This window comes from Leuciscus leuciscus, assembly GCF_965113295.1.
Source record: "Leuciscus leuciscus genome assembly, chromosome: 3".
Lineage (NCBI taxonomy): Eukaryota > Metazoa > Chordata > Actinopteri > Cypriniformes > Leuciscidae > Leuciscus > Leuciscus leuciscus.
The window spans coordinates 65,621,079-65,646,498 of record NC_138727.1 but is presented as its reverse complement, the minus strand read 5'-3'; the positions used below and the strand labels follow the sequence as shown (position 1 = coordinate 65,646,498).

The window sequence follows — 25,420 nt, the reverse complement described above, 5'->3', positions numbered from 1 at the left end:
TTAGAACGGTGTCGTATTAGCGGCCCCTAAGTTAATAACTAATGATTGTTGCGACGGAAATGAATCAATCAAAACCAACATTAGCTGGACAATAACTTTATTCTAGAGCTGCTGTAAAGCCAAAACAATCTCTGTTACATAATTTCCTATTATAACCTGTGTAAAGCTTATTTGAAACAATCTACATTGTTAAAAGCGCTATATAAATGAAGGTGAGTAACTTAGAACCTAAGAAACTACTTGTCTGGCCTTGTCTGAGCTGGTCGTGTCAGAGCACTTGCTTTTTTTCCGCAGGGGAACAGACACCCTTGACGACGAGCAGAATGAGGGGCAGCCCACTAGTGATCTGGTAGCATTTCGGAGCGGGCTCTTGATTGCCTCAGCCTGCTTCTGGACTGTGGAGAACTGCTGGGCACAGTCCTCACAAGTGTCGGTGAAAAGGTCACTTTGTGAGATGGGAGCATCGAGAAAGCGCGCTTTGTCGACATCTCACACCCCTACTTCTGGATCACCAAGTTGGACATCGTTCGGCCGGGGGCCTGCGCTGTGACTTGATCACGGTCAGTCTTTGTGCGCAGTTCCTGCATCAGCCCCGTTTCAGAACTATCCTCGTGGATTAAGAGTGCTTTAGCCTAGTAGACTTGCAGGGTGGAATTGCATGAATTATAAGCCCCAGCAACAAGCACCAAAATGCTTCCATACTGCCAAAGTTCTTTATGCACATCCGGGAAAAAGGCACGGGGGCGGGGCAAGGCTATTTACACTTCGTGCTGCGCCCCCAGACACCAGCCATGAAGCTTAGAATGAGGCCGAGCATGCAGCAGCCCGGGAAAGCATGTCTGTCAACTCTGAATCCGATTCAGCATGAGCACACCATCACAGTGGGAAGTTCAGCATTATCTTCATTTCTAGAGCATAATAGCTCTCTCTCCGGTGCAGCAATCTGCATCAGGATCCTTATCTAGAGCGCCGGCTCGACGACACATGATACGCTGAGGAGCGGGAGGTCCACAGGGATTTTGCCTGGCAGATAAACTCTCGCTGAGATCCTCGATCTCCCAACAGTGTCAAGCAGACCCGCGGCTGTGCTTTTACACACAAGCCGTGGCTGGTCAACATCAGAGGGGACTCAAGCTTTCCGGAGAAAGAAGAGTCGCGAACGGCGTGCCGAAGTGATCATGTTTTTAATGCGAAAACATGAACAACCCAAGCATGCCTTACATGCTTGTGCCCAGGGATGTGAGAGAGCGATCGTGGCCGTCAGATGAGGATGGGAACGACTGCATCTAGAAATGCACGGGTGGAATAACATCTTTAAAAAGACGCGTCACACCAGTGTTTGCATAAGCTCTTTCAGTGCTTAAGCACACAGAGGAATCTGCCCGAGCACAGCTTCCAGGAATTAGTACAGCCTGCAGTGTGCAAGGAAAGCTCTTTTAGGCGGTCATTGAAACAGCCACTGCAGCGCCGTCACACCAACTCCGATAAGCAGAGCTTCTTCCTGACTCATAGTAAATCACTCAAACAGATGATTGCATCGGAACATCACAAGTGCTTGGCTCCGAAGCGAAAAGCTGAACTGCGAGCGCACCCGCTTCCGTATTTATACCCGCGTCACGGAGCAGAGCGTGCGATGCAAATCACTTATGCCAATGTGCATTGTATCATTTAGTCTGCCGGACACACACTGTGACCTAAAACAATGCAGATTTCTCTCTGTGACACTCATTTCCTTATTGTTGTCCATTTCCACATTTACTATTTGAAAATATACATTTAATTTATGTTGTATTAACTTTTCTAGCATATATTTACCAAGGCATCTAGAGCTTCATAGTGGACATTTACATAAAGACACAGAGGAGGAGTCTGAGAATCTGACAGATATATAAAGAGTGTTTGTGTCAGACTGAACAACACAAACGGTGAGTTACTGTTTTATTCTTCATTTACTTAACAGAACATTCAGACATTTATACAGTTTTCAGAAAATAAACGGCTCAAAAATACATATGAAAACACTTATATTACTTTGTAGATTAAACAAATCTATATCTGTGAACTACTGAGGAGAGATTCAGAAGATGGAAGTAAGTTAATTTGCTTCTTTTATTCTATCAATTAATCTAAACTCCTGATTCACATTTAATTTCACTTTGATTTAATTATAAATTGTGTAACATGTTCGCTTAACTCTTTCCCTCTCTCTCTTGTAGATGATGCTGTTTTTGGCGGTTCTTCTCCCTGTTGTATTGGGCAGTGACTGTAAATTCATGTCATTCGACTGTTCTGACATCTACAACTCAGGAGAAACAGTCAGTGGGATTTACTCCATCTATCCAGCAGGAGACGTTCCTGTCTGGGTTTACTGTCACATGGTCTCAGATGGGAAAGATGATGACAACGGTGGATGGACGGTATGAATGTGACTTTAGGTCATCAAACACACATCAGAACATACATTATGAATCATATATTCTATATAAACCCATCACAGGTGTTTCAGAGGAGAATGGACGGCAGTGTGAATTTCTATCGGCCGTGGAATCAGTACAAGAGAGGATTCGGGAATGTGGAGAGCGAATACTGGCTGGGTAAGATCTCACAGTGTGTGTCCGTTTGTGTGGATGATCATGTGTTTAGTTGAACATGTTCTTCATGTGTGTGTGTGTGTGTGTGTGTGTGTGAACAGGGCTGGAGAACATGTACCAGCTGACACGTAACAGAAAGTACATGCTGAGAGTGGATCTGGAGGACTTCACTGGAAGGAAGGGTTTTGCTCTGTACTCGTCCTTCTCTGTGGGTTGTGAATGTGCTGGATATAAACTACAAGTTTCAGGATTCACTGATGGAGGAGCTGGTAGGACACTTTCATTAATTCTCATTGAGTTCATATTCTTCGGAAAACACAGTTACTACAGCCAAAGAAAAGCTGATGTTAAAAAGTCAAGGGTCAAGAGGCAAACTATAGCAAACACTGATCACCATAATGGTAATGTTAAACGAAGCAATGAAACAACATCTAAACCTCTGTTAATTCTCAATAACATCTTCTGTAGATGTATGACAGAAATAAAGTTAATCTGGTGAAGCTGGTAATGCTGTTTGTGGAGTTGTTTAATCCTCTTCTGCTGAGATCTTGAGAGATTTAATGTCTTATTTTATCTTCACTAAACATGTTACTTCTGTTGATGGTATTTGACTGTTATTTACATTAATGGTTTGGCACCCTGTGCTGCCATGCAGTTCACCATTTGTTTTTTTGTTGTTGTTTTTTTTGTTTTTTTGTTGAGAGTGTGATTCTGTTTGTGGATAGCAGGTATCATCACGAATGGTCAGTCATCACTCGATTAATCATTTAATTATCTCATAAATATAATATATATAATATAGTATAGAAATATAGTATAGAAAGTTCATTGCACTTTAATGATCTGTTGGGATTTAAAGTGTTTCTGTTATCTGTGTTTTGTGGGTCACCATGGAGCTGAAGAGTAGAGTCTGTGTTTAGGTCGAGGAGAAGATGACGACGCTTTGATCAGCAATATTCTTTATTAGTGGACTCAAATTAAATACGTTCATAGTAATAATTAATTAAAGGGGTGGTTCAGAATTTTGGACATCGTATCTCATTTACAAGTTAGCTGTGTGTTATTTATCAGTGGAGACAGTTTTCAAAAATTTTCACCCAGTCCTTCCGGTTGCATAGTTCGCCGGTGCTAGGCTAGCGCGAGTCAACAGTATCTGCTAGCCTGCCATTAAAAACAGTTTTACCCACTCCACAGTACACCAAAATCAAATAAATTATAATGCCAGACTACCGATGTAAATGTCTTTTGAGAGAATAATGTTAGAAATCAAACTACTCTTGCATCTCAATGATTGCATTACATTTACAGGAACTAGTTTCTCAGCAGCGGCGGAATTTTACTTTGCTCCGGTTAGTAGTACTGCACCGAAAAGTAAACACAGAACAGAAGCGCACTACAGTCGGGACGTCTAGCTAGCTATATGTAGCTATACATTTTCTGCACTGGCACCACAAGTCTCCCGATGTTCTGTCCCAGTTCTCTATGGCATCTCCAGCTGCTGTTGTCTCTACAGACAGACATTCTTTCTCTTTCTGCCATTTTAGCATCCATCTCGATTAGTTATTCGTCTGTGTATTCCGGCTCATGTAAGTTACGGTTCGTTGAATAACACACATTCCTCGCTTGCATCGTCTCCAAAGTCCAAAACATTGCCATGGCTTTCAAACGTGGCCATAGTCCTATGTCTTGTTGATTTCTTCGTGAAATATGCTCTGCTTCTGCTGTAGTGATGAGTGTCAGCGGCAGGGAAATACACTTGCATGATTGTCATGTGGACCGGCTCTCTCGGTTGCCTAGGTAACTTAGCACTCCGCCGCTGCTGTAGACTGTGCTAATAAATACAGGGCACAAAGTATAACTATTGCAATGCGATGAAAGGGTAATTTGATTTCTAACATTATTCTCTCAACAGACATTTACATCAGTAGTCTGGCGTTATAATTTATTTGATTTTGGTGTACTGTGGAGTGGGTAAAACTGTTTTTAATGGCAGGTGAGCAGTTACTGTTGACTCGCGCTAGCCTAGCACCGGCGAACTATGCAACTGGAAGGACTGGGTGAACATTTTTGAAAACTGTCTCCACTGATAAATAACACACAGGCTAACTTGTAAATGAGGTCCGGTGTCCAAAATTCTGAACCACCCCTTTAATAATAATAATAATTTGTTACATTTATATAGCACTTTTTTGAGTACTCAAAGTGCTTTACACATGGAAGGGGGAATCTCTGCAATCAACACCAATGTGCAGCGTCCACCTGGATGATGCGACTGCAGCCATATTGCGCCAGAACGTCCACACACGAGCTAACTGGTGGAGAGGAGACAGATTGATAGAGCCAATCAGAGCTAATATTAATACAGTAACATACTGTTAAATATATTGTAATAAGAGAACTGTAAAATTAACATTAAACTGGTGTCACCTCTGCTGCCAATATTTCACTGTTAATTTGTTATTTAAGAGTGTTTTTGTAGTTTAAGGTCAGTTTGCCTTTTTCCTTTTGCAGTCTAAATGTTACTTTAGTTTATGGTCTTTCACTTTTTTTTCTATTAATGATAAACGTTTGGCACCCTGTGCTGCCATGCATTTCTTTCTTTTTTTTTTACACTTTTTTTTGTTTGTTTTTTACAGTGTAGAATAATTCCACTTTTAGCAGGTAGTGTGAGATGTCGGACACGTTGTTCTGATAGCATAAAAAAAAAACTTTTCACTATTGTTAAACGTATCCGACTAAGTAGAAACTAGACTCTTTTACATATTGTTAATCCAGTTATTGATGGTCTTCCTCTCTGCAGGCGACTCTTTGACCTACCATAATAATCAGAAGTTCTCAACCTCTGACAAAGATCAAGATATCCATGGAAATAACTGTGCCAAAATGCGTCTCGGGGCATTTTGGTATAAAGACTGTCTCTATACAAACCCCAACAGTGTTTATCTGTGGGAAAATGATGATACTCATGAAGCCATTGGTGTTATATGGTACACCTGGAAGAACAATTTCACTGTCAATATGAAATCCATCAGCATGAAGATCAAACATGTGTCTTAGAAACATCAGTGTTTCCAGGTGCAAATGTCTGGTATTGTTAACTGTATATGAAAATCTTGAATATTTATGCTTTCTCCCTTAACTGTGAAAAAGAATAAATCATGCAAGTCAGAATGACCTGGAATATCTTTAATAAACTCCAGCATTGGAAATCATTATGTCTGCATGGGAATGTGTTAGAATGACTGTTTTATCAGGGCAAATCTCAATAAAAAGACCCGGCTAACACATGTTATTTATTCTTTAACTTCTATAACACTTTGAATATGACTGTAACCACAGTGACTCCAGTAGATAATAAAGATTCTTCCGATGTCAAAATATCTTATTTTATGTTCTAAAGAAATAAGAAAGTCATTCACGCCTGGAACGACATCATGATGACAGAAAGTTAATTTTAGGTGAACTGGCCCTTTAACACGCGTGTTGCATTACCTGAGAATGTGATGATGACGTGGGCCACTAGAGGGAGATGTTCAATAAACACTGTCATCAACTCGCACTGGACTCTCATTTGACTGGATTATTCATTACCATTTATATTGTTTTATAAACTGACTGAACTGCGGAAAGGAGCATACAGGCCCGGCGCTACGGGGGGCAAAGGGGGGCATTACCCCCCCCCCCCCCCATATAAATAAAAAAAGTATCAAAATAAAATGCCAAAAATTATTTAAATACAAATACACACAAAAAAAAATATATATGTGGCATTAGCCATTCAGTGAACTATAACTATTAGGCTGAAATCTGTTCTGAATGCAAAGAACATTTTGGTGTGTACAACTGCTTAGAAACTTTGGCTTTCATTTCACCTTCTACTACCAACCTTTCAAGAAGACTGGGTTTAAGGGGTTTTCTCAGCACCATTTCGATACTTATTTCTGACCAGGTTACACTGCAACTTATTAATTGTAGTGAACACAACTCAATAAATCACATGTAAAACTGTGAGAACTTTTCCTGGTTTTTTGATGTCACTTCAAAAACTATACTAGTCTAACTAATGTAAGTAAAAAAATCTCAAGCAGTTATAGAAGACAAGAAAAACTTTCCGTAAAAACTCAGGTTTTGAATTTTGTCTGTGTATTTGACCATTAAGCCACACGCAGAAAGCTGCCTGCCAGTGTGCAAATACTGAATATGAATTCCCTGTTGTGGTATATTGCACTTTCTTTTAACGACTCTTAACTCTGCCACAAGGAATGTCTGCCTAGACCCTGACGTGGCGCTAAGCACTTTTCCCACATCAAATAACCGCTTTTATAAATATGAACATTGTGTGATTTTAGTGTATACACACTCTAAGATCAAATCTGTGTGTACACATGTTTTATAAATGAGACCTCACAGTATTTAAACCAGTGTTTCTCAATTGGTGGGTCGCAAGACTGCTCTGGGTGGGTCGCAGGGAGTGCAGTCAAAGAAACAACAAAAAGCATAATTCTATGGTTTTCTTATGAAAGACTTTTATTTTGAAAGACGTGCGTGAAAGCTTTTACTTCTGTCAGATGCAGCTTAAGTACAGAGTGCCTGAGAAAAACACGTTGTCCTGATTTAGTATCTGCGGTTAGATTAGGTGTTGTCAGACTATATGTCAGTGTTTAACTTTATTTGCGTAACGTAATACAAAATAAAAGGTCTCTCACCTCACCTCATAAAAACTAACATTCCTGTGCTGTCAGCCGTAACTGTGTTTGTGACGCACACTCTTCAATTGCATGTGCATATGCGACGGTGCGTGCTGTATATCACTTCATTATAAATAAAGAGCAAGTAGTTATGTTGTAAATGAGTAAATCATGAAATTACCAAAAAGTACAAATAAATTACATAACTGGTACTTTGTGTGTAAGCTGGGAAGGATTTGCATGCAGGTATGTTGTTCATTCTGTTGATCAGGAGCAGTGTCCTTGTGTTTCATTAACGGTGTTAATGTTAGTATTGTGTATTTACCATGGTAAAGTCTTGTTTACGTATGTAACCCTCGTTTCCTGAAGGAGGGAATGGAGAAGTCACGTCAGGAACGTACCAACGAATTGGGATCTCGCCTGAGAGCCCAGTTGACCCGGAGCCCCAGCTGGCTGAGGTGACTGAGCATCATGTCCCTGTGTTCGCACAACTGCTCTCGTGACTGGAACAGTATGAGCCAGTCATCGAGATAGTTGAGGATGCAAACGCTGTGTTCTCTCAGGGAACAAGGGCCGCCTTGACAACCTTCGTGAAGACGCGGGGAGACAGGGACAGCCCGAAGGGTAGGACGTTGTACTGATATGCCTGACCCTCGAACGCAAAGCGTAGGAACGGTCTGTGTTGAGGGAGAATTGAGACATGAAAGTACGCATCCTTTAGTTTGATCGCTGCAAACCAATCTCGGGGACAGATTTCTGCATAAGCGTTTTGAACGGGAGCTTGTGAAGGGTTCAAAACTCACAGGTCCAAGATTGGCCGTAGTTACTCCCGCCGTTTACCCGTGCTTCATTGAATTTCTAGGCGGCGACCGAGGCAACAAGCCGGGTGGGCCCCACGACCAGCTCTATCGCGTCCTTCGCCAGTAGGACTGCGATTTCTACCCATAAGACAGGAGCATTGGAGTCCCGCACGTGGTGAACTGGATGCCCCTGAACTTGGGGGGTAGCCGAGCGAACTGAATTGCATATCTCAGTCTGATCGTGCGAATGAGCCAGCAGGACGGGCTGGAAAATGCTCTCTCAGAGCCCGTACAAGCAGGGTCAGAGGGACCACAGACGTACCCGCAGTGGGGCAGCGAGGTGGATCGCAGGGACCTGACTCAGACGGCATAGCGTCCCGAGGTGGGGTCTGAGTGTGTGGTGCAACACTTACCTGGCTCCACGGTTGGCAATAGGAGAGGGGGATGAGGGTGGACTGAGGGGCAGCTCACGATGGACTGGTAGCACTTTGGAGCAGGCTCTTGATTGCCTCAGCCTGCTTCTGGACTGCCGAGAACTGCTGGGCACACTCCTCGACACCTGAATAAGCTAATAAAGGTCTAAAGGGTTACAGAAAGCTACAGACAGATTAGGTTTTTATTAGGGTTGGAGCAAAACTCTGCAGGACTGTGGCTCTCAAGAACAATTGTTCCCCTTGCAGTGCCCATGATGTTCTGTTTTAACCTTAATCAACAAGGATTGAGCATGACAACCCTTATTCTTTTACTTTTTAATGCAGAAAATTTGCTCAGCCAAACCTAGATGGAGTTGTACAGCTGCAGCTCGGGTCGGGAGGCCTGAACTAGTTGATACAGGAAATCAGCAGCCTAATAAAGACGTTGAATGGCACAAAGTATTTTATGTATTTTGAAAATACAAAAATACTGAATTTAAATTAAATGTTTAAATACAAAATGCATTTGTTTTGTTTTTCGAAGGCTTTAAAATCCAAAATGGTATTTTATATTTCAAATACGTATTTTAAAAACATGTATCTAAAATACTGCCTATCCCTGCCTATATGGCCTAATGAGACATGGTATAGAAATTTTAAAAAATCTTCTTTTTTTAAAAGTTTGATATAAGCTCAATAATCGTATTCTATCTGCCGGACACACACTGTGACATAAAATAATGCAGATTTCTCTTTGACTCTCATTTCCTTATTGTGGTTCATTTCCATATTTACCATATGAAAATATACATATGATTTATGTTGTATTAACTTTTCTAACACATATTTACGAAGGCATCTAGAGCTTCATAGTGGACATTTACATAAAGACACAGAGGAGGAGTCTGAGAATCTGACATATATAAAGAGTGTTTGTGTCAGACTGAACAACACAAACGGTGAGTTACTGTTTTATTCTTCATTTACTTAACAGAACATTCAGGCATTTATACAGTTTTCAGAAAATAAACGGATCAAAAATACATTTGAAAACATTTATATTACTTTGTAGATTAAACAAATCTATATCTGTGAACTACTGAGGAGAGATTCAGAAGATGGAAGTAAGTTCATCTGCTTTTATTATATCAATTAGTCTAAACTCCTGATTCACATTTAATTTCACTTTGATTTAATTATTATAAATTTTGGAACATGTTCGCTTAACTCTTTCCCTCTCTCTCTCGTAGATGATGCGGTTTTTGTCGGTTCTTCTCCCTGTTGTATTGGGCAGTGACTGTAAATTCATGTCATTCGACTGTTCTGACATCTACAACTCAGGAGAAACAGTCAGTGGGATTTACACCATCTATCCAGCAGGAGATGTTCCTGTCTGGGTTTACTGTCACATGGTCTCAGATGGGAAAGATGAAGACAACGGAGGATGGACGGTACGAATGTGACTTTAGGTCATCAAACACACATCAGAACATACATTATGAATCATATATTCTATATAAACCCATCACAGGTGATTCAGAGGAGAATGGACGGCAGTGTGATTTTCTATCGGCCGTGGAATCAGTACAAGAGAGGATTCGGGAATGTGGAGAGCGAATACTGGCTGGGTAAGATCTCACAGCATGTGTCTGTTTGTGTATATGATCATGTGTTTGGTTGAACATGTTCTTCGTGTGTGTGTGTGTGTGTGTGTGTGAACAGGGCTGGAGAACATGTACCAGCTGACACGTAACAGAAAGTACATGCTGAGAGTGGATCTGGAGGACTTTGAAGCAAGGAAGGGTTTTGCTCTGTACTCGTCCTTCTCTGTGGGTTGTGAATGTGCTGGATATAAACTACAAGTTTCAGGATTCACTGATGGAGGAGCAGGTAGGACACTTTCATTCATCCTCATTGAGTTAACCCTCTGAGGTCGGCAAACGCACCCCCACGTTTTGCTGGATTTTCTTCACATTGTAGTACAATAAACTTAAATTACTCCGTCATTTATGGTTATACAGAAAAAAGAAATATAAAAAAAGAATCTGTGATATTTCTACTTTTGTATGTGTCCACTTACAATCAAATCAAAACATTGTGCTTTTGTAAAATAAAGAAAATAAACAGGGTGTGCGTTCTGCCTCTCCGTCGCGGTGAACTTTTTTTTCTTGAGCACGTCTATAAACTGAAACAAAACTCAGCGAATCCTTCTCACACATTTATGAGCCATATACCTTTATACACATTTAAGTGTGTACTTTTAAATGATCGGATTCAAACTGAAAACAAATATTCTCTGTTTAAGTAATTTGTATAAAACCAACAGGATGTCCAGTATCTCAAACGCTTGCTAAATACTTTTTAATTCGACACGCCCACTCGCGCAAAAGAGATTCACATGCAAATCTCCACATGGAACGCGAACGCCCTCGTTACCTCAAACACAAAACACCAAAACACTTCACAAGTCTCTGCTTTTCGTCGAGTTTGGAAGACACGTCTGAGCTTACATTGGATTTACCCCCAGAAGAAGAAGAACGCGATTTGAAGACAAGAAAGATGTAAGGTAAGAAATTCTTACTTATTAGTTTATGGTATTGTTGCATAAACTTCACATTGCAGTTGAACTGTTGCTAGATATATGGTGAATATTATACTATTTAGACCCGTGTTTACTGTTAAATACTGTTTGTGGATATCTGCTCAAACATAGATATGTATAACCATAATGTTTAATATTTTGGAGCGCGATGGCTTTTGAATGTATCATATTTTGGAGCGCGCTGTGGGTTTGAATGTATCATATTTTGGAGCGCGCTGTGCGTTTGAATGTATCATATTTTGGAGCGCGATCGCGTTTGAATGTATCATATTTTGGAGCGCGCTGTGCGTTTGAATGTATCATATTTTGGAGCGCGATCGCGTTTGAATGTATCATATTTTGGAGCGCGATTGCGTTTGAAAGGAAAAATGCACCAAACATTAGGCTTTATGTTTTTACTATTATCTCATTTCATATCATCATAACGAATGGAAACATTTGAAGTAACATATGATAATCAATATATTTTTCTCTAGCGTAGTTGTTCTTGAAATCTTTTGGAAGATTTAATTTATTGTTATTATTATTTTATACAGCACTGCGTAGCCTATGCCTACAAGGCACAACAAACCTGGTGTTCATTATATATTGTTGGAAACATGTGTGTGTGTGTGTGTCTGTATTCTGTGAATTTTAAAAAGAAATTTTAACCAGAAAAATCTAAAATCTATTCCCAAAATCGTGCAGCCCTATAGTTTCTCATGATATCAGTATGTTCACAGTTTTTTCTTTTTTTTTTTTTCTTTCAGGGACCAGATGCAATTGAGTCCTGCTGACTTCAACATTCACATGAGTCTCTGTACATGAACATGGTAAAGTGAAAATCAAACACCTTGGAAATGAAAGGTATGTACAATGTTTTTAGGAATGGCACAAAGGTCTCTGTCTTTGGATCATTGTTTTCAATGTGCTCTTTTGTCATTTGTTGTGTATTTTTGGATTATGTTGTGTTGTAAATAAATCCAAACAATCTAAAAGCCATTCTTTTTTAAATCTCCTCATTCTTTGTGCAAGGTTGCTCTGAATGACAGGGCCTGATAGCTCCTAATAGGGCAGTTAGGGGAGTGTCTTTGTCTTTCTCAGGTGTGAAAAGCTTACATATTAATGAGCTCCCACATAAAGCTTTCTCACACAAAACACGTCGTAAAAATTTTTAATCAATATATTGTCTTATCTGAATGAGCAGTCAGGGTGATTTTCACATAGTTTTGGAGCAAATATTCTAGGCTACGTCATACCCCACATGGAAAGAATCTATATGAGGATATATGCGCATATATGAAACCTATATGCAGTTTATATGCACATATATGCTGCATATATACAGCATATATGCACATATATGATAATATATATGCTGCATATATGCGTATATATGCCACATATAGGCATAATTGAGGTGCATATATGTGCATATACAGGCCATATAGGTCTCCTGTATTGCTTCTTTATATATACATATAAGCCCTATATGTACATACAAGATATGTCTCCTATAGCTCATGGCAGGATGGTCATTTTGTAGCTCATATCTCACTTTGGAAACTTTCATACATGATGCCTAGCTCAGATAGGCACATCTATCAATTCGAAGCTCACGGAGCTGAGATCAAAAAGATAAAAATTAAAAAATTAAAAAAAATTCTGTTCAGTTTTTTGTCTTATTTTTGTTCTTGTACTATTTGATTGTTCTTAAGTAAATAAATAATGTAAATTTCTACATTTTGGGGTTTTATTTATGTTGCCTACACTGTAAAAAAAAGTGTACTTTTACAGGTAATGGTCTGTATTTTTTTAACAGAATTTTACCGTTTTGTCATTATAGTGAATGCCTGTTATTTTACAGATATTTGCTGTAATTTAAAGGTCCACTATTAAATTTACAGGTAATTGCTTGTATTTTGGTTTTACATCAATTTACGTTTTTTAAGGAACTTGTCTGTATTTTTACAAAGTAATATTTTACAGATTTTTTTCTGTGAAATTAGAAAACAAAGAAAAGAAGGTATAACTGCAGAAATCTGCATCTATTCAATATGTTGTCCTTACAGATTATTAAGCATGTGGTTTTTTTAAAGTGAGTTTTTTTTAAGGTTAAATAATAGTATTTGTACATACAGCCTACCCTACATAGGCTACAGTAGACCTGTATTGAATTGTTTTTAGGCTATAGTCTTTTAATCTTGTCTTGCAAATAGATGCTCATTTTGATCATTATTTCATTGTCTTATTCTCCCATAATTTCATGTATATTTTATTAATATTTTTCTAAATCTCCGTTGCTGCACATTCAGGGCTTTGTGTGTGTGTGTGTGTGTGTGTGCGCGCGCGCGCACGCGATGACGCAGATTCAAATTCGCCGCCATTACGTTTCCGCTGTTTAGTCCCGCCCACAACGGTCAGCTGATCAGTCGACTTTGGATCTGTATCAAGTGCAAGTGGGAGATTTGAATTCAGTCTACTCTCCTGAAGTGGATTGTGAGATTAACAGGGGTTCAATATGACACCTCATAATTCAAAGCAATCGTGTTCGTCGAGAGCAGCCGTGAGCAGGAGCCCTAGCTGTTGTCAGTTTGGATTCTTCGGAAATAGCACCCTTTTCAGTGAGCCTGGTTCGTCACAGCGGACATCATGCCAACCGATCACCGGCTGAGGTAAGAGTCTGCATGTGAACGATATATTATATTACATTTGTGTTAAGTTTACGTTACAGTTTTCAAGCTAACATTAGCATTTTAAATGATGAGCTGGAGGCAAAACACTGAAAATGTAGCATGCATCTTTACATTTTCCATCTGTTTTAAGAAAGATCAGTTGAACCCACACCTCAAAAAATACCTAAAACAAGCTTTCGTAGACTTGTTATACATAAAGTCCGTTTAATTGTGTATAAAATCTTTGTTAATAAGCGATAGTATCTGTCAGTAAATCAATCTCTTAAATGGCGGGACATTTTTAAACACTGTCTGGAAGCTGAAAACTCTTCTCTTAAAAAATAGTAACCACGTTTTTGGCGGATTTTTATTACCATTTTTAATAACCACAGTTATACTACAAATAGGCCTAACGTTACCAAGGTTTTTTTTTTTTTGGTTAAACCATAGTTAATTTTCATAAGGGTTAATGTGGTTATCAAGACCGTTAAGAAAACGAATTCAGCAAATACTGTACTTGTTGTTGATACAGGAAAACACATGAGGCTAGAATATGAACACCACATGATAAATTCCATATTCTGGCTGCATGCTTGCCAACACGTCAGTTGAGGTTTTGCATTGTCCCAGTGGAACATATTCTGACATATGCAAATGTAATACTGAGTTGTAAAAAAAAAAAAAAATATATATATATATTTGTGATTTCAGGTCAAGTGGAAAGCAGAATGATCATGGCAAACAAGGTATGGGAAGAAGTAATTTAAAATATTGTAATGGCCGAGTCTTCTGATTCCATATGATTGCACTAAAAGTGGCAGAAAATTTAATTTGTTTTATACTATATTTTCCCATGTGAATATTCATTTGATCCTTGTGAGGCCACTAGAGCTGCACAAGGTTTGGTTTTGCTTCAGTAAGACCACGATTGTGTTAGATTCCACCCATCTATTATTATTATTTTTTTGTATTGTAACTAGGCTCTGTCATTTAGAAACATGGGTTCCCTTTCGTTGTCACTCCGAGTTACGTCGGATGACGACGAATGGGGTTTCGCTTAGAAATCCTATCATCTTCGAGTATTAAAACACGAGCCAATGGCAAAGAAATGCCATGGGTCTGCGGAATTTGCATAGCGTAACTCCGCCCCACCCTGGGGGTATATAAGGAAGTCGCTGGCAAGATGCAGATATGTTTTCGCTTCGGAGCCAAGTTGATCTACTTCACTCCACAGCCAAATCCTGAGTTCATCTCTTTATCTCTTCGAGACGAGCCTCTCTCCAGGTGTTGGTGTGACAGCGAGTTCCAGCGAGTGCACATTCCCTGCTGATCTGTGCAGTGATTTGCCAGAGTTTGTGTGTTCTCTCCCTGGTCGCTTCAACACTCTGCGGAGAAATCTCCTTTCACAAAAGAGCATTGCACGCGGCACGTCTTTTTAAAGATGCCTCGCCCGTGCACTTCTGGTTGCGGTCTATTTGTATCTGACTCTGATGGGCACAATCGCTGTCTTGTGTGTCTGGGTGTCGATCACGCCAAGGCAGCGTTTGTGGATGAGTCATGTTCCCACTGCGGGAACATGCCCATCGCACGGTTGAGATCGAGACTCAATGATCTTAATGTGAGAGTCCCCTCATCCGCACCCCGATCTACTGGTCCCGAGAGGGCTGGTACTTCGGCTGGCGGCCAGGGTGATCTGAGGGTTACAGTGTGGAACAAAGCGCCGACTATTCCACGCTCCACACTTCCCTCTGTTCCCGTGCAACCCGCGAGTGTCCGCGTGGAAACCGCTGTACAGTCCTCTGACTTGCCGCGAGTTTCATTCGGCGCTCCAGAGGAAGACTCAATGTCGATCGCTGCATCACAAGGTGGGCAGGAGTCCTCGGGAAGTGAGGATTCGGCTGTGCTGCCACCCTCGGGTGTCCCAGCATTGTCCGAGTCTGATCCCGAGATGACGGCCATGCTTTCCCGGGCAGCCGCGGCGATCGGTCTTGAGTGGTCCCCGCCACCTGGGCCGGTTCGTTCGCGGCTGGACGATTGGTTTTTGGGTGCGGCTGCTGATCCGCGTCGGCGGCCAACCCCAATGCCTTTTTTCCCGGATGTGCATGAGGAGGTCACGAGGTCCTGGAAGGCACCATTGTCTTCCCGTGATCGCTCGGCGACCGCCTCCGCCTTGCCTCCCCTTGATCAGGCGGCCGCCAAAGGGTACACTGGGGTTCCCCAGGTTGAACGCTCTGTTGCGATGCAGTTGTGTCCTCAGAGTGCTTCTTCCCGCGGGGACCCAAAGCACCCCTCCAAGGCCTGTAGGTTCTCCTCCACCCTTGTGGCGAAGGCCTACAGAGCTGCGGGGCTGGCGGCCTCCTCACTGCATGCCATGGCGACTCTGCAGGTCTACCAGGCCCAGATGTTGCGTGACATGCACGAGGGGAGGTCTAACCCAGCACTCTTTGATGAGTTGCGTGCCGCCACCGACCTTGCTCTCCGAGCGACGAAGGTGACCGCACGCTCGCTGGGTCAGGTGATGGCCACTTCGGTGGTCCAGGAGCGACACCTATGGCTAAACCTGGCTGATATGCGGGAGGCCGAGCGGACCCGGTTCCTCGACACCCCCATATCCCAGGCTGGCCTGTTCGGCGGTGCAGTCGAGGACTTCGCCCAGCAGTTCTCGACTGCCCAGAAGCAGACTGAGGCTTTAAAACACGTCCTGCCCCGGCGGCCCGCTGCTCCGGCGGCGCAGCCGTCGGCACAGGTGCCTCAGCCCGCTCGCCGCCGAGGGCGCCCTCCTACGGTTCCCCCCCCTCCCGATCGGCCCCAGCAGTCCGCTGCTTCCGGGTCGCGTCGGAGAGGAAGCCGTAGGAAGGCGCCACAGCCCTCTCCCGCCCCGTGCCCCGCTAAACGCCAGGCTAAGCGGCGCTCCTGAGACGGGCTGCTCAGAGATGGCGTTGAGTTCTGTTCAGGAGCCGGTTGCAGGGCCGCTCCTTCCCCCGGTGGAGGGCCGGGGGAGAATCCTTGGTTTTCCCATTCCCGCTGCTCGTCCCACGACGGGCAGCACCCTAAAATGGTTAAAGAAAGAACTCACTACCCCATCTCTGAGCACACGGAGTGTGCGGATGAGAGCACGCGCCGCCCACGGGCCACGCTCCTCTCGTCCCCCTCTGTCGCCAGACCCCTGCCAGAGCACGCCCCTGTGGGACGCTGGTCCTCCCCTGGCCTCCTCTGGCAGGACGCGGCTAATGACCGTGCCCCCGCACTGGGCCGCTATGCCACCCACGCCTGGGCCGGTCATTCCGCCTCGCTGCACCCCCGACGGAACGTCTGTGGTTCGTATGACCCCGCTGGTGCACTTTCTGGAAGCCTGGCTAGAGCTTCCCAGATTGTCCCGCTGGGTCGCGAGAACCATCAGGCTCGGCTACGCGATTCAGTTCGCGCGATCTCCTCCCCGCTACAGCGGAGTCCGCTTCACTATGGTCGGTGGCAATGCCCCTGTCATGAGAGCGGAGGTCGCCACCCTACTGGCGAAGGGTGCGATCGAGATTGTCCCTCCAGCCGAAATGAGGTCCGGCTTCTACAGCCCTTACTTCATTGTTCCGAAGAAATCGGGTGGGTTACGACCGATCCTGGACCTGCGCGTCCTGAACCGCTCCCTCCACAGGCTGCCGTTCAAGATGCTCACGGCCAAACGCATTTTCGAGTGTGTGCGGCCACAGGATTGGTTTGCAGCGATCGACCTGAAGGACGCCTACTTCCATGTCTCCATTTTACCTCGACACAGACCGTTTCTATGGTTTGCTTTCGAGGGGCGGGCATACCAGTACGCGGTCCTCCCTGTCTCCTCGCGTCTTTACGAAGGTCGTCGAGGCAGCCCTTGTTCCCCTCCGGGAACACGGGGTTCGCATCCTGAACTATCTCGACGACTGGCTGATCCTAGCTCACTCTCGAGACCAGGTTTGCGAACACAGGGATCTTGTGCTCCGGCACCTAGCTCGTCTGGGCCTTCGGGTCAACTGGGAGAAGAGTAAACTCTGCCCAGTGCAGAGGATCTCTTTTCTCGGTATGGAAATCGACTCGGTCGCCATGTGCGCGCAGCTTACGAGCGAGCGCGCGTAGTCACTGCTGACTTGTCTTCGCCAGTTCGAGGGCAAGAGTGCGGTCCCACTGAAACTTTTTCAGAGGCTCCTGGGGCATATGGCATCCGCAGCCGCAGTAACGCCGCTCGGATTGCTTCATATGAGACCGCTTCAGCTTTGGCTTCGCGATCGAGTCCCGAGGTGGGCATGGCAACACGGCAAGCTCCGGGTCCCAGTGACTCCGGCCTGCCGTCAGACCTTCACCCCGTGGTCGAACCTCAGCTTTCTACGGGCCGGAGTGCCCTTAGAACGAGTTTCCCGGCATGTTGTTGTCACAACAGATGCCTCCACCACGGGCTGGGGCGCCATGTGCAATGGTCATGCTGCCGCGGGCTCCTGGACAGGACCCCAGCGCCTTTGGCATGTCAATTGCCTCGAGTTGCTGGCTGTACGTCTCGCCCTGCACCGTTTCCATGCGTTGCTCAGGGGTCAGCACGTACTAGTCCGATCAGACAATACCGCAACAGTAGCGTACATCAACCATCAAGGTGGTCTACGCTCCCGCCGTATGTCGCAACTCGCCCGCCACCTCCTTATATGGAGTCAGAAGCATCTGAGGTCGCTTCGAGCCATTTATATCCCGGGACACCTGAACCAGGCGGCCGACGAGCTGTCTCGAGTTCAGCCTCTCGCTGGAGAATGGCGACTCCATCCCCGGTCGGTTCAGCTGATTTGGGATCAGTTCGGCGACGCACAGGTAGACCTGTTTGCCTCCCACGACTCGTCCCATTGCGACCTGTTTTATTCCCTGACCGAGGGCACGCTCGGCACGGATGCACTGGCGCACAGCTGGCCGAGGGACCTACGCAAGTATGCGTTTCCCCCAGTGAGCCTTCTTGCGCGGACCCTGCGCAAGATCAGGGAGGACAAGGAGCAGGTTATATTGGTTGCCCCATACTGGCCCAGCCACACCTGGTTCTCAGAACTCATACTCCTTGCGACAGCACCTCCCTGGCCAATTCCTCTGAGGAAGGACCTCCTTTCTCAGGGACGGGGCACCCTTTGGCACCCTCGTCCCGGTCTTTGGAACCTCCACGTGTGGCTTCTGGACGGGACGAGGCAGGTTTGAGTACCCTACCACCTGCGGTGGTGGCTACCATCACTTCCGCTAGAGCATCGTCCACGAGACATGCCTATGCGTTGAAGTGGAACCTCTTCGTCAACTGGTGTTCTTCTAAACAGCAAGAACCCACGAAATGCCCGATCAGTGTCGTGCTTTCCTTCCTGCAAGAAGGGTTGGAGCGAAGGCTGTCTCCCTCCACCCTGAAAGTGTATGTTGCCGCCATTGCCGCACATCACGATGCAGTTGAAGGTAAGTCTCTGGGGAAGCATGACCTGATCATCAGGTTCCTGAGGGGAGCGAGGAGACTAAATCCTCCTCGCCCTCCCCTCGTACCCTCTTGGGACCTCGCAGTGGTTCTGACTGCCCTGCAGAGGGCTCCATTTGAGCCTTTGCAATCAGTGGAGCTTAAGTTCCTGTCAATGAAGACAGCGCTCCTGGTTGCATTGGCCTCCATCAAGAGGGTAGGGGACCTGCAGGCATTTTCGGTTGATGAAGCGTGCCTGGAATTCGGGCCGGCTAACTCTCACGTGATCCTGAGACCCCGGCTTGGATATGTGCCCAAGGTTCCTACCACACCCTTTCGAGATCAGGTAGTGAACCTGCAAGCGCTGCCCTTGGAGGAGGCAGACCCAGCCTTGGCACTGCTCTGTCCAGTACGCGCCCTTCGTGCTTACGTAGACAGAACGCAGTGTTTCAGGACCTCAGACCAGCTCTTTGTCTGTCATGGTGGGAAGCTGAAGGGAAAGGCTCTCTCCAAACAAAGGTTGTCTCACTGGATAGTGGACGCCATTGCTTTGGCTTACCAGCAGCAAGGTCGACCGTGCCCCCTTGGTGTGACGGCCCACTCCACTCGGAGTGTGGCATCCTCTTGGGCTCTAGCGCATGGCGCCTCGCTAACAGACATCTGCAGAGCTGCAGGCTGGGCGACACCTAACACATTTGCGAGATTTTACAATCTCCGAGTAGAGCCAGTTTCTTCTCATGTACTCGCTTCAACTAGCCGGTACTAGATTCTGCTCAGGTGTCTTCGCTTGCTCGCCATTCCTCTCCACGGACGGGATACGTGCGATATTTCCTCAGGTGAGCCTCATAAGCCCTGAGTCTCCTCCAGCACTGATGACGTCAACGCCAGAGTTATGCCACGGGCAGCTTTCGCGCTTGGCTAGGTGCCACCATGTGCATGGTTCCCTTCGGGCGACCCCCACATGTGTATTCCACTGTAAGCCTCTTTGAGCATGTGTCTTTCCCTTGGCAAGCCGCCTTGCCACCCCTGGGGTTGAAATATTCCACCTGCGGCTGGACACCCCAGTGTTACTCCGTATGCAGCCCTTCGGGGTCATATGTGTATTCCAAGTCCCCCCCTTCGGGTTGGGCATGATTGCATATTTCCACTGGATATGCTTCCCAGTGTACCTTGGTATTCCTGTGTTAAGTAGGACTCCTTCGTCCGTGCTAGTCTCACGACAGGGAGCTCAGACTTACGCAGGGCACTGGAAGACAGTCGAGAGGTGGCGTGATTATACGGGAACCCCATTCGTCGTCATCCGACGTAACTCGGAGTGACAACGAAAGGGAACGTCTCGGTTACGTATGTAACCCTCGTTCCCTGAGTAGGGAACGGAGACGTTACGTCTCCCTGCCACTTCCGCTGTACCGCTGGAACGCCTGAGTTCAGTCTCGGCTCCTCAGCGAAGACATATCTGCATCTTGCCAGCGACTTCCTTATATACCCCCAGGGTGGGGCGGAGTTACGCTATGCAAATTCCGCAGACCCATGGCATTTCTTTGCCATTGGCTCGTGTTTTAATACTCGAAGATGATAGGATTTCTAAGCGAAACCCCATTCGTCGTCATCCGACGTAACGTCTCCGTTCCCTACTCAGGGAACGAGGGTTACATACGTAACCGAGACGTTTTCCTATCACTTATAATGACATATATCTCTACCTTTCATTCCAGCCAGAGGATCTGACGGTTGCTGCTCGCATCTCAGCCTACCTGATGGAAAATTCTTGCTGGATGAATGACCTTCACCTTCAATTCAACCTTGCCAAGACAAAACTGCTTATGGTTTCACTTTCAGCCAAACCATGCGATCCTGCTGATTTGCCTTATACAACACCAGAAAGATCCGGCCCTTCCTGTCGGAGTCACACAACTCCTTGTCTAAGCTCTTGTTCTATCCAGACTGGACTATTGTAATGCTCTCCTGGCAGGCCTTCCAGCATCAGTCAAACCTCTGCAACTGATCCAGATGCTGCAGCAAGACCTAAACTCACTGCTTCAGATCTATGTGTCTCCAGAAGCTTGTGTTCTGCAAGTGAACGTCGCCTTGTGGTGCCATCATCCCAAAGAGACACAAAACCACTTTCACTGACCTTTACCTGGACTGTTCCCTGCTGGTGGGATGACCTGCCCAACTTAACACATTTTCAAGAAACTGCTAAAGATCCATCTTTTCATAAACACTTGACCCAATAATACTAAATCTTTGTTTAATAATAAATAAATAAACTTGTATACTGTGCTACACTAACTGGGACTTGTCACTGCACTTGTTGCTTCTATTGTTCTCTTAATTTTTAAGTCACTTTGGATAAAATGTAATTGTAAATGTGTAAAATAAGTTATATTAGAGTATAAAGGCATACAGCAATTGCCTTTTAATGTAGATATTTTTACATGTTCTAAATTATATACTAAGATTGTATTTCCTATCATTCACATATCTTGATGTTCAGTGTTTGTTTAATGAGTAATACTGTAAATGTGCAGGTATTTTGTACTTATACGTTTAATTAATTTAACAGAAATTGACTGTACATTTGCTATTATTAAGTACTTAATTAGAGATTGGTCAAAGTTGTGAAATTGGAAATGCCTTAACTGTAAATATACAAACTTTGAATTTGAATTTATGTATTTAATGCATTTTTATACATAACTTCATAGTTATTATACACAGGAAAAACTATATATTAAAAGATAATTACTGTAGATAGACAGCATTATTATAAAATAACTTTATAAAACCCTAAATTTACAGTTTAACTTGAAAGTTAAATGTTTTTTTTTAAATGTAATTTGACATCATTTATCCGTTTTTCCACGGTTTAATAAGCCATTATCAACAGTAATGTACTGTAATTTAATAAATTTTGACACTAAAGTCAATTCTGTATTTTCACTGTTTTTGCCTGTAATTTTGTGAAATGGTTATTTGCTGTAATTTAACGGAATCCGTCTGGAAACTTTGCTGCCAGAGATTTACCGTTTGTATACGGGATTTTTTTTTTTTTACAGTGTAGGCCTAGTAGCTATGGATTTTAATAATTTTACTAATATATAGTAGGTAAACATATAGGTGCATATATAGGTGAACATATAGGTGCATATATGTGAACATATAGGTGCATATATATGTGAACATATAGGTGAGCATATATAGGTGAACATGTAGGTGCATATATGTGCATATATGTACATATAATATAGGAAAACGGCCAATTTTATATATGTCACATATATTAAAAACATATATCAAAACATATATTAAAACATATATGTTTATATAGGTTCTTTCCATGTGGGACAATTTTCAAAAGTCTTGTGAAGAAATAATCAGTATGGGTTTCATGGCCTTATTTCAGTGAGAATTTTTTTTTTTGTATTTTCACAAACCACGCATAAATGTCATTATCTCAAAACTACAAACTTTTACATACATGCTGCTGATATATTATTGTAGCAGAGTTTGTGCTGAATACAGTGTAATTAGACTTTAGCCATGAAAATGTCACTAGTAACAGAAAAAAACACAAATGTCAGAGCATGTCAGAACACCTCCAGGGCCCAGAAAACAGCTCAGACCCCAGAGGGTTAATATTCTTTGGAAAACACATGGTTACAACAACGAAAGAAAAGCTAATGTTAAAAAGTCAAGGGTCAAGAGTAAAATCTAAAGCTAACACTGATCACCATAATGGTAAAGTTAAGCGAAGCAATAAATCATCAACATCTAAACCTCTGTTAATTCTCAATAACAGCTTCTGTAGACATCTGACAGAAATAAAGTCAATCTGGTTATTAATAAGTGAAGCTGGTAATGCTGTTTGTGGAGTTGTTTAATCCTCCTCTGATGAGATCTTCAGAGATTTAATGTCTTATTTTATCCTCAGTGTATTTCATCTAAAGCTGTGGCTGAAAGCCAGTTGAAGTTCTGTAGAACTGTAAAATTAACATTAAACTGGTGTCACCTCTGCTGCCAGTATTTCACTGTTAATTTGTTATTTAAGAGTGTTATTGTAGTTTATGGTCAGCTTGCTTTTTTCCGGTTGCAGTCTAAATTATTTTATCTAAATAATTTCCATTAATGATACACGTTTGGCACCCTGTGCTGCCATGCATTTCTTTTCTTTTTACACCTATATTATTTACCGTGTAGAATAATTCCACTTTTAGCATGTAGTGTGAGATGTCGGACATGTTGTTCTGATAGCATACAAAAACCCTTGTTTAATGTGAAACCTATCCGACTAAGTAGAAACTGGACTCTTTTATATATTGTTAATCCTGTTAATGATGCTCTTCCTCTCTGCAGGCGACTCTTTGACCTACCATAATAATCAGAAGTTCTCAACCTTTGACAAAGATCAAGATGTCTATGAAAAGAACTGTGCCAAAATGCGTCTCGGGGCATTTTGGTATGCAGACTGTGACAATACAAACCCCAACGCTGTGTATCTGTGGGAAAATGATGATACTCATTACGCCATTGGTATTATTTGGTATACCTGGAAGAACAGTTACTCTGTCAATATGAAATCCATCAGCATGAAGATCAAACATGTGTCTTAGAAACATCAGTGTTTCCAGGTGCAAATGCCTGATATTGTTAACCGTACATGGAAATTCTGAATATTTATGCTTTCTCCCTTAACTGTGAAAAAGAATAAATAATCTAAGTCAGAATGACTTGGAAAATCTTTAATAAACTCTCAAGAAATGACCCGGCTAACAAGTGTGTTATTTATTCTTTAACTTTAACCCTCTGGAGTCTGAGCGTTTTTTTGGGCCCTGGGGGTGTTCTGACATGCCCTGACATTTGTGCTTTTTTCAGTTGCTTATAAACATATTAATGGCAAAGGTGTAAATTCACTCTATATAGCACAAACAGGACTACAATAATATGTGAGCCACATGTATGTACATGTTTTCATTTTTGAGAGAATAATGTTTATGCGTGGTTATCGAAAAAACTAAAAATTAAAATTTTTGAAATAAGACCACAAAACACATACTAAATATGTGGCAATAAGACTTTTGACTAATGGATGTCGTCGCCTATAGTTTTTTCTTCAAAATTATGTGAAAATAGTCTTGCTTTATCGTTCACATAAAACCATACATTGATTTAAATTGATGTAAAACAGGTTTTGCTTGGAAAGCCAATATGCGAGGGGGCGTGAACGAGGAGTGGTTTACACCTTAGAATACACCCACTCTGCATAATGATGAGCCATTCACTCAGGTGTGACACTGACTGAGCCACAATGAAAGGACAAAAGATATATTTAGAAGAAGACTTATATTGACCATTTAAGATTTTGCTTACATCTATCTTGTAAATATGTTTTGCTATTTTATTAAAATGGTTACAATTACAACAATAATTACAATTTCAACAATATTTCAAGTGTACTCTTTCTTTGTAAAAAAAAATGATTATAGGCCCTACATTTTATCTATGTATTCATTAGTTTGAATATAACCAACATTGGAACAGCTAACATCTTAGTTGATGACTTTATTTTTGACAAAAATCGTATTTTATATATAGAAATGGCTAAACAAAAGCTTATTTGATGTGGCAGTATATTCTACAGTAAAAACTGTACCCAAATCTACTAAACAAAATGTTGTCTTTCATATTTCGTCTGACTGTAACGTTGTTTTCATGAAATATTAGGGCATATTGTTAATTTGCAGTTTAATACGTTGCTTATACAAATAGCCTACATTTTATTTCAACATTCAGTCGATGTTTACTTATCTCAGTATAGCAATACAGTTTGCTAAAACATCATCATTCATTCACACACGCGATTTAAATTTAAACTGTCTTTGCCAGCTGTGGTAAACAGCGCGCATTCATGCCGTTTATTCATTCATAAACAGAAACCCACGTGAAGAAATTCACGTGAGAAGGAAAAAACTTACTTGTATTCCTCAGCTCGCTCCTCGATATACCCGCACTTCTGAGGGACATTTTCGATTAGTATTATTCCTCACAGCGCTGCAAGACGGTGTAAACAATGATCTAAATAAACGTGTGTGTTTTCTCGAGCTGATGGGGGCGTTCACAGGATTGCCCCAGCCATTTGCGTTTGAATAGCGCGCGCTCTCCGTGGGCGGGGCCGATTATAACGTAATGAGATGAGATGAGCTCGACTGGAATCGCTCTCTTTTAATACAGATTTCACAAG

At 43.0% G+C, this 25,420-nt stretch overlaps 2 protein-coding genes and 1 long non-coding RNA gene across 3 annotated transcripts; all 3 read left to right on the top strand.

Annotated features, from left to right (window-relative positions):
* Window positions 1–2,069: 2,069 nt before the first annotated feature.
* On the top strand, window positions 2,070–5,648 carry LOC309495458 (microfibril-associated glycoprotein 4-like; the record flags this gene model as incomplete). Its single annotated transcript, XM_082165257.1, has 5 exons — window positions 2,070–2,090; window positions 2,217–2,417; window positions 2,498–2,594; window positions 2,693–2,860; window positions 5,392–5,648. Exons 1-5 carry the CDS (start codon window positions 2,085–2,087, stop codon window positions 5,646–5,648), a joined length of 729 nt encoding a protein of 242 aa, XP_082021383.1. The 5' UTR covers window positions 2,070–2,084.
* A 3,922-nt stretch (window positions 5,649–9,570) lies between these two features.
* LOC309495463 (microfibril-associated glycoprotein 4-like) lies at window positions 9,571–23,894 on the top strand. Its single transcript, XM_082165262.1, has 5 exons — window positions 9,571–9,616; window positions 9,743–9,943; window positions 10,024–10,120; window positions 10,215–10,382; window positions 23,536–23,894. The coding sequence occupies exons 1-5, from the start codon at window positions 9,611–9,613 to the stop codon at window positions 23,790–23,792; spliced, it is 729 nt and encodes a 242-aa protein (XP_082021388.1). The 5' UTR covers window positions 9,571–9,610; the 3' UTR covers window positions 23,793–23,894.
* LOC309495503 lies at window positions 13,253–21,403 on the top strand. The gene is made up of 3 exons (XR_014204698.1): window positions 13,253–13,748; window positions 14,460–14,494; window positions 20,895–21,403. It is a non-coding gene; the product is annotated as an uncharacterized lncRNA (long non-coding RNA).
* Window positions 23,895–25,420: the final 1,526 nt, after the last annotated feature.

Excerpts from the sequence above, each read along its gene's own strand:
- LOC309495463 (XM_082165262.1), top strand. Across the intron at positions 9,944-10,023 it reads AAGACAACGGAGGATGGACG|GTGATTCAGAGGAGAATGGA; the intron begins GTACGAATGTGA and ends AACCCATCACAG. Across the intron at positions 10,121-10,214 it reads GGAGAGCGAATACTGGCTGG|GGCTGGAGAACATGTACCAG; the intron begins GTAAGATCTCAC and ends GTGTGTGAACAG.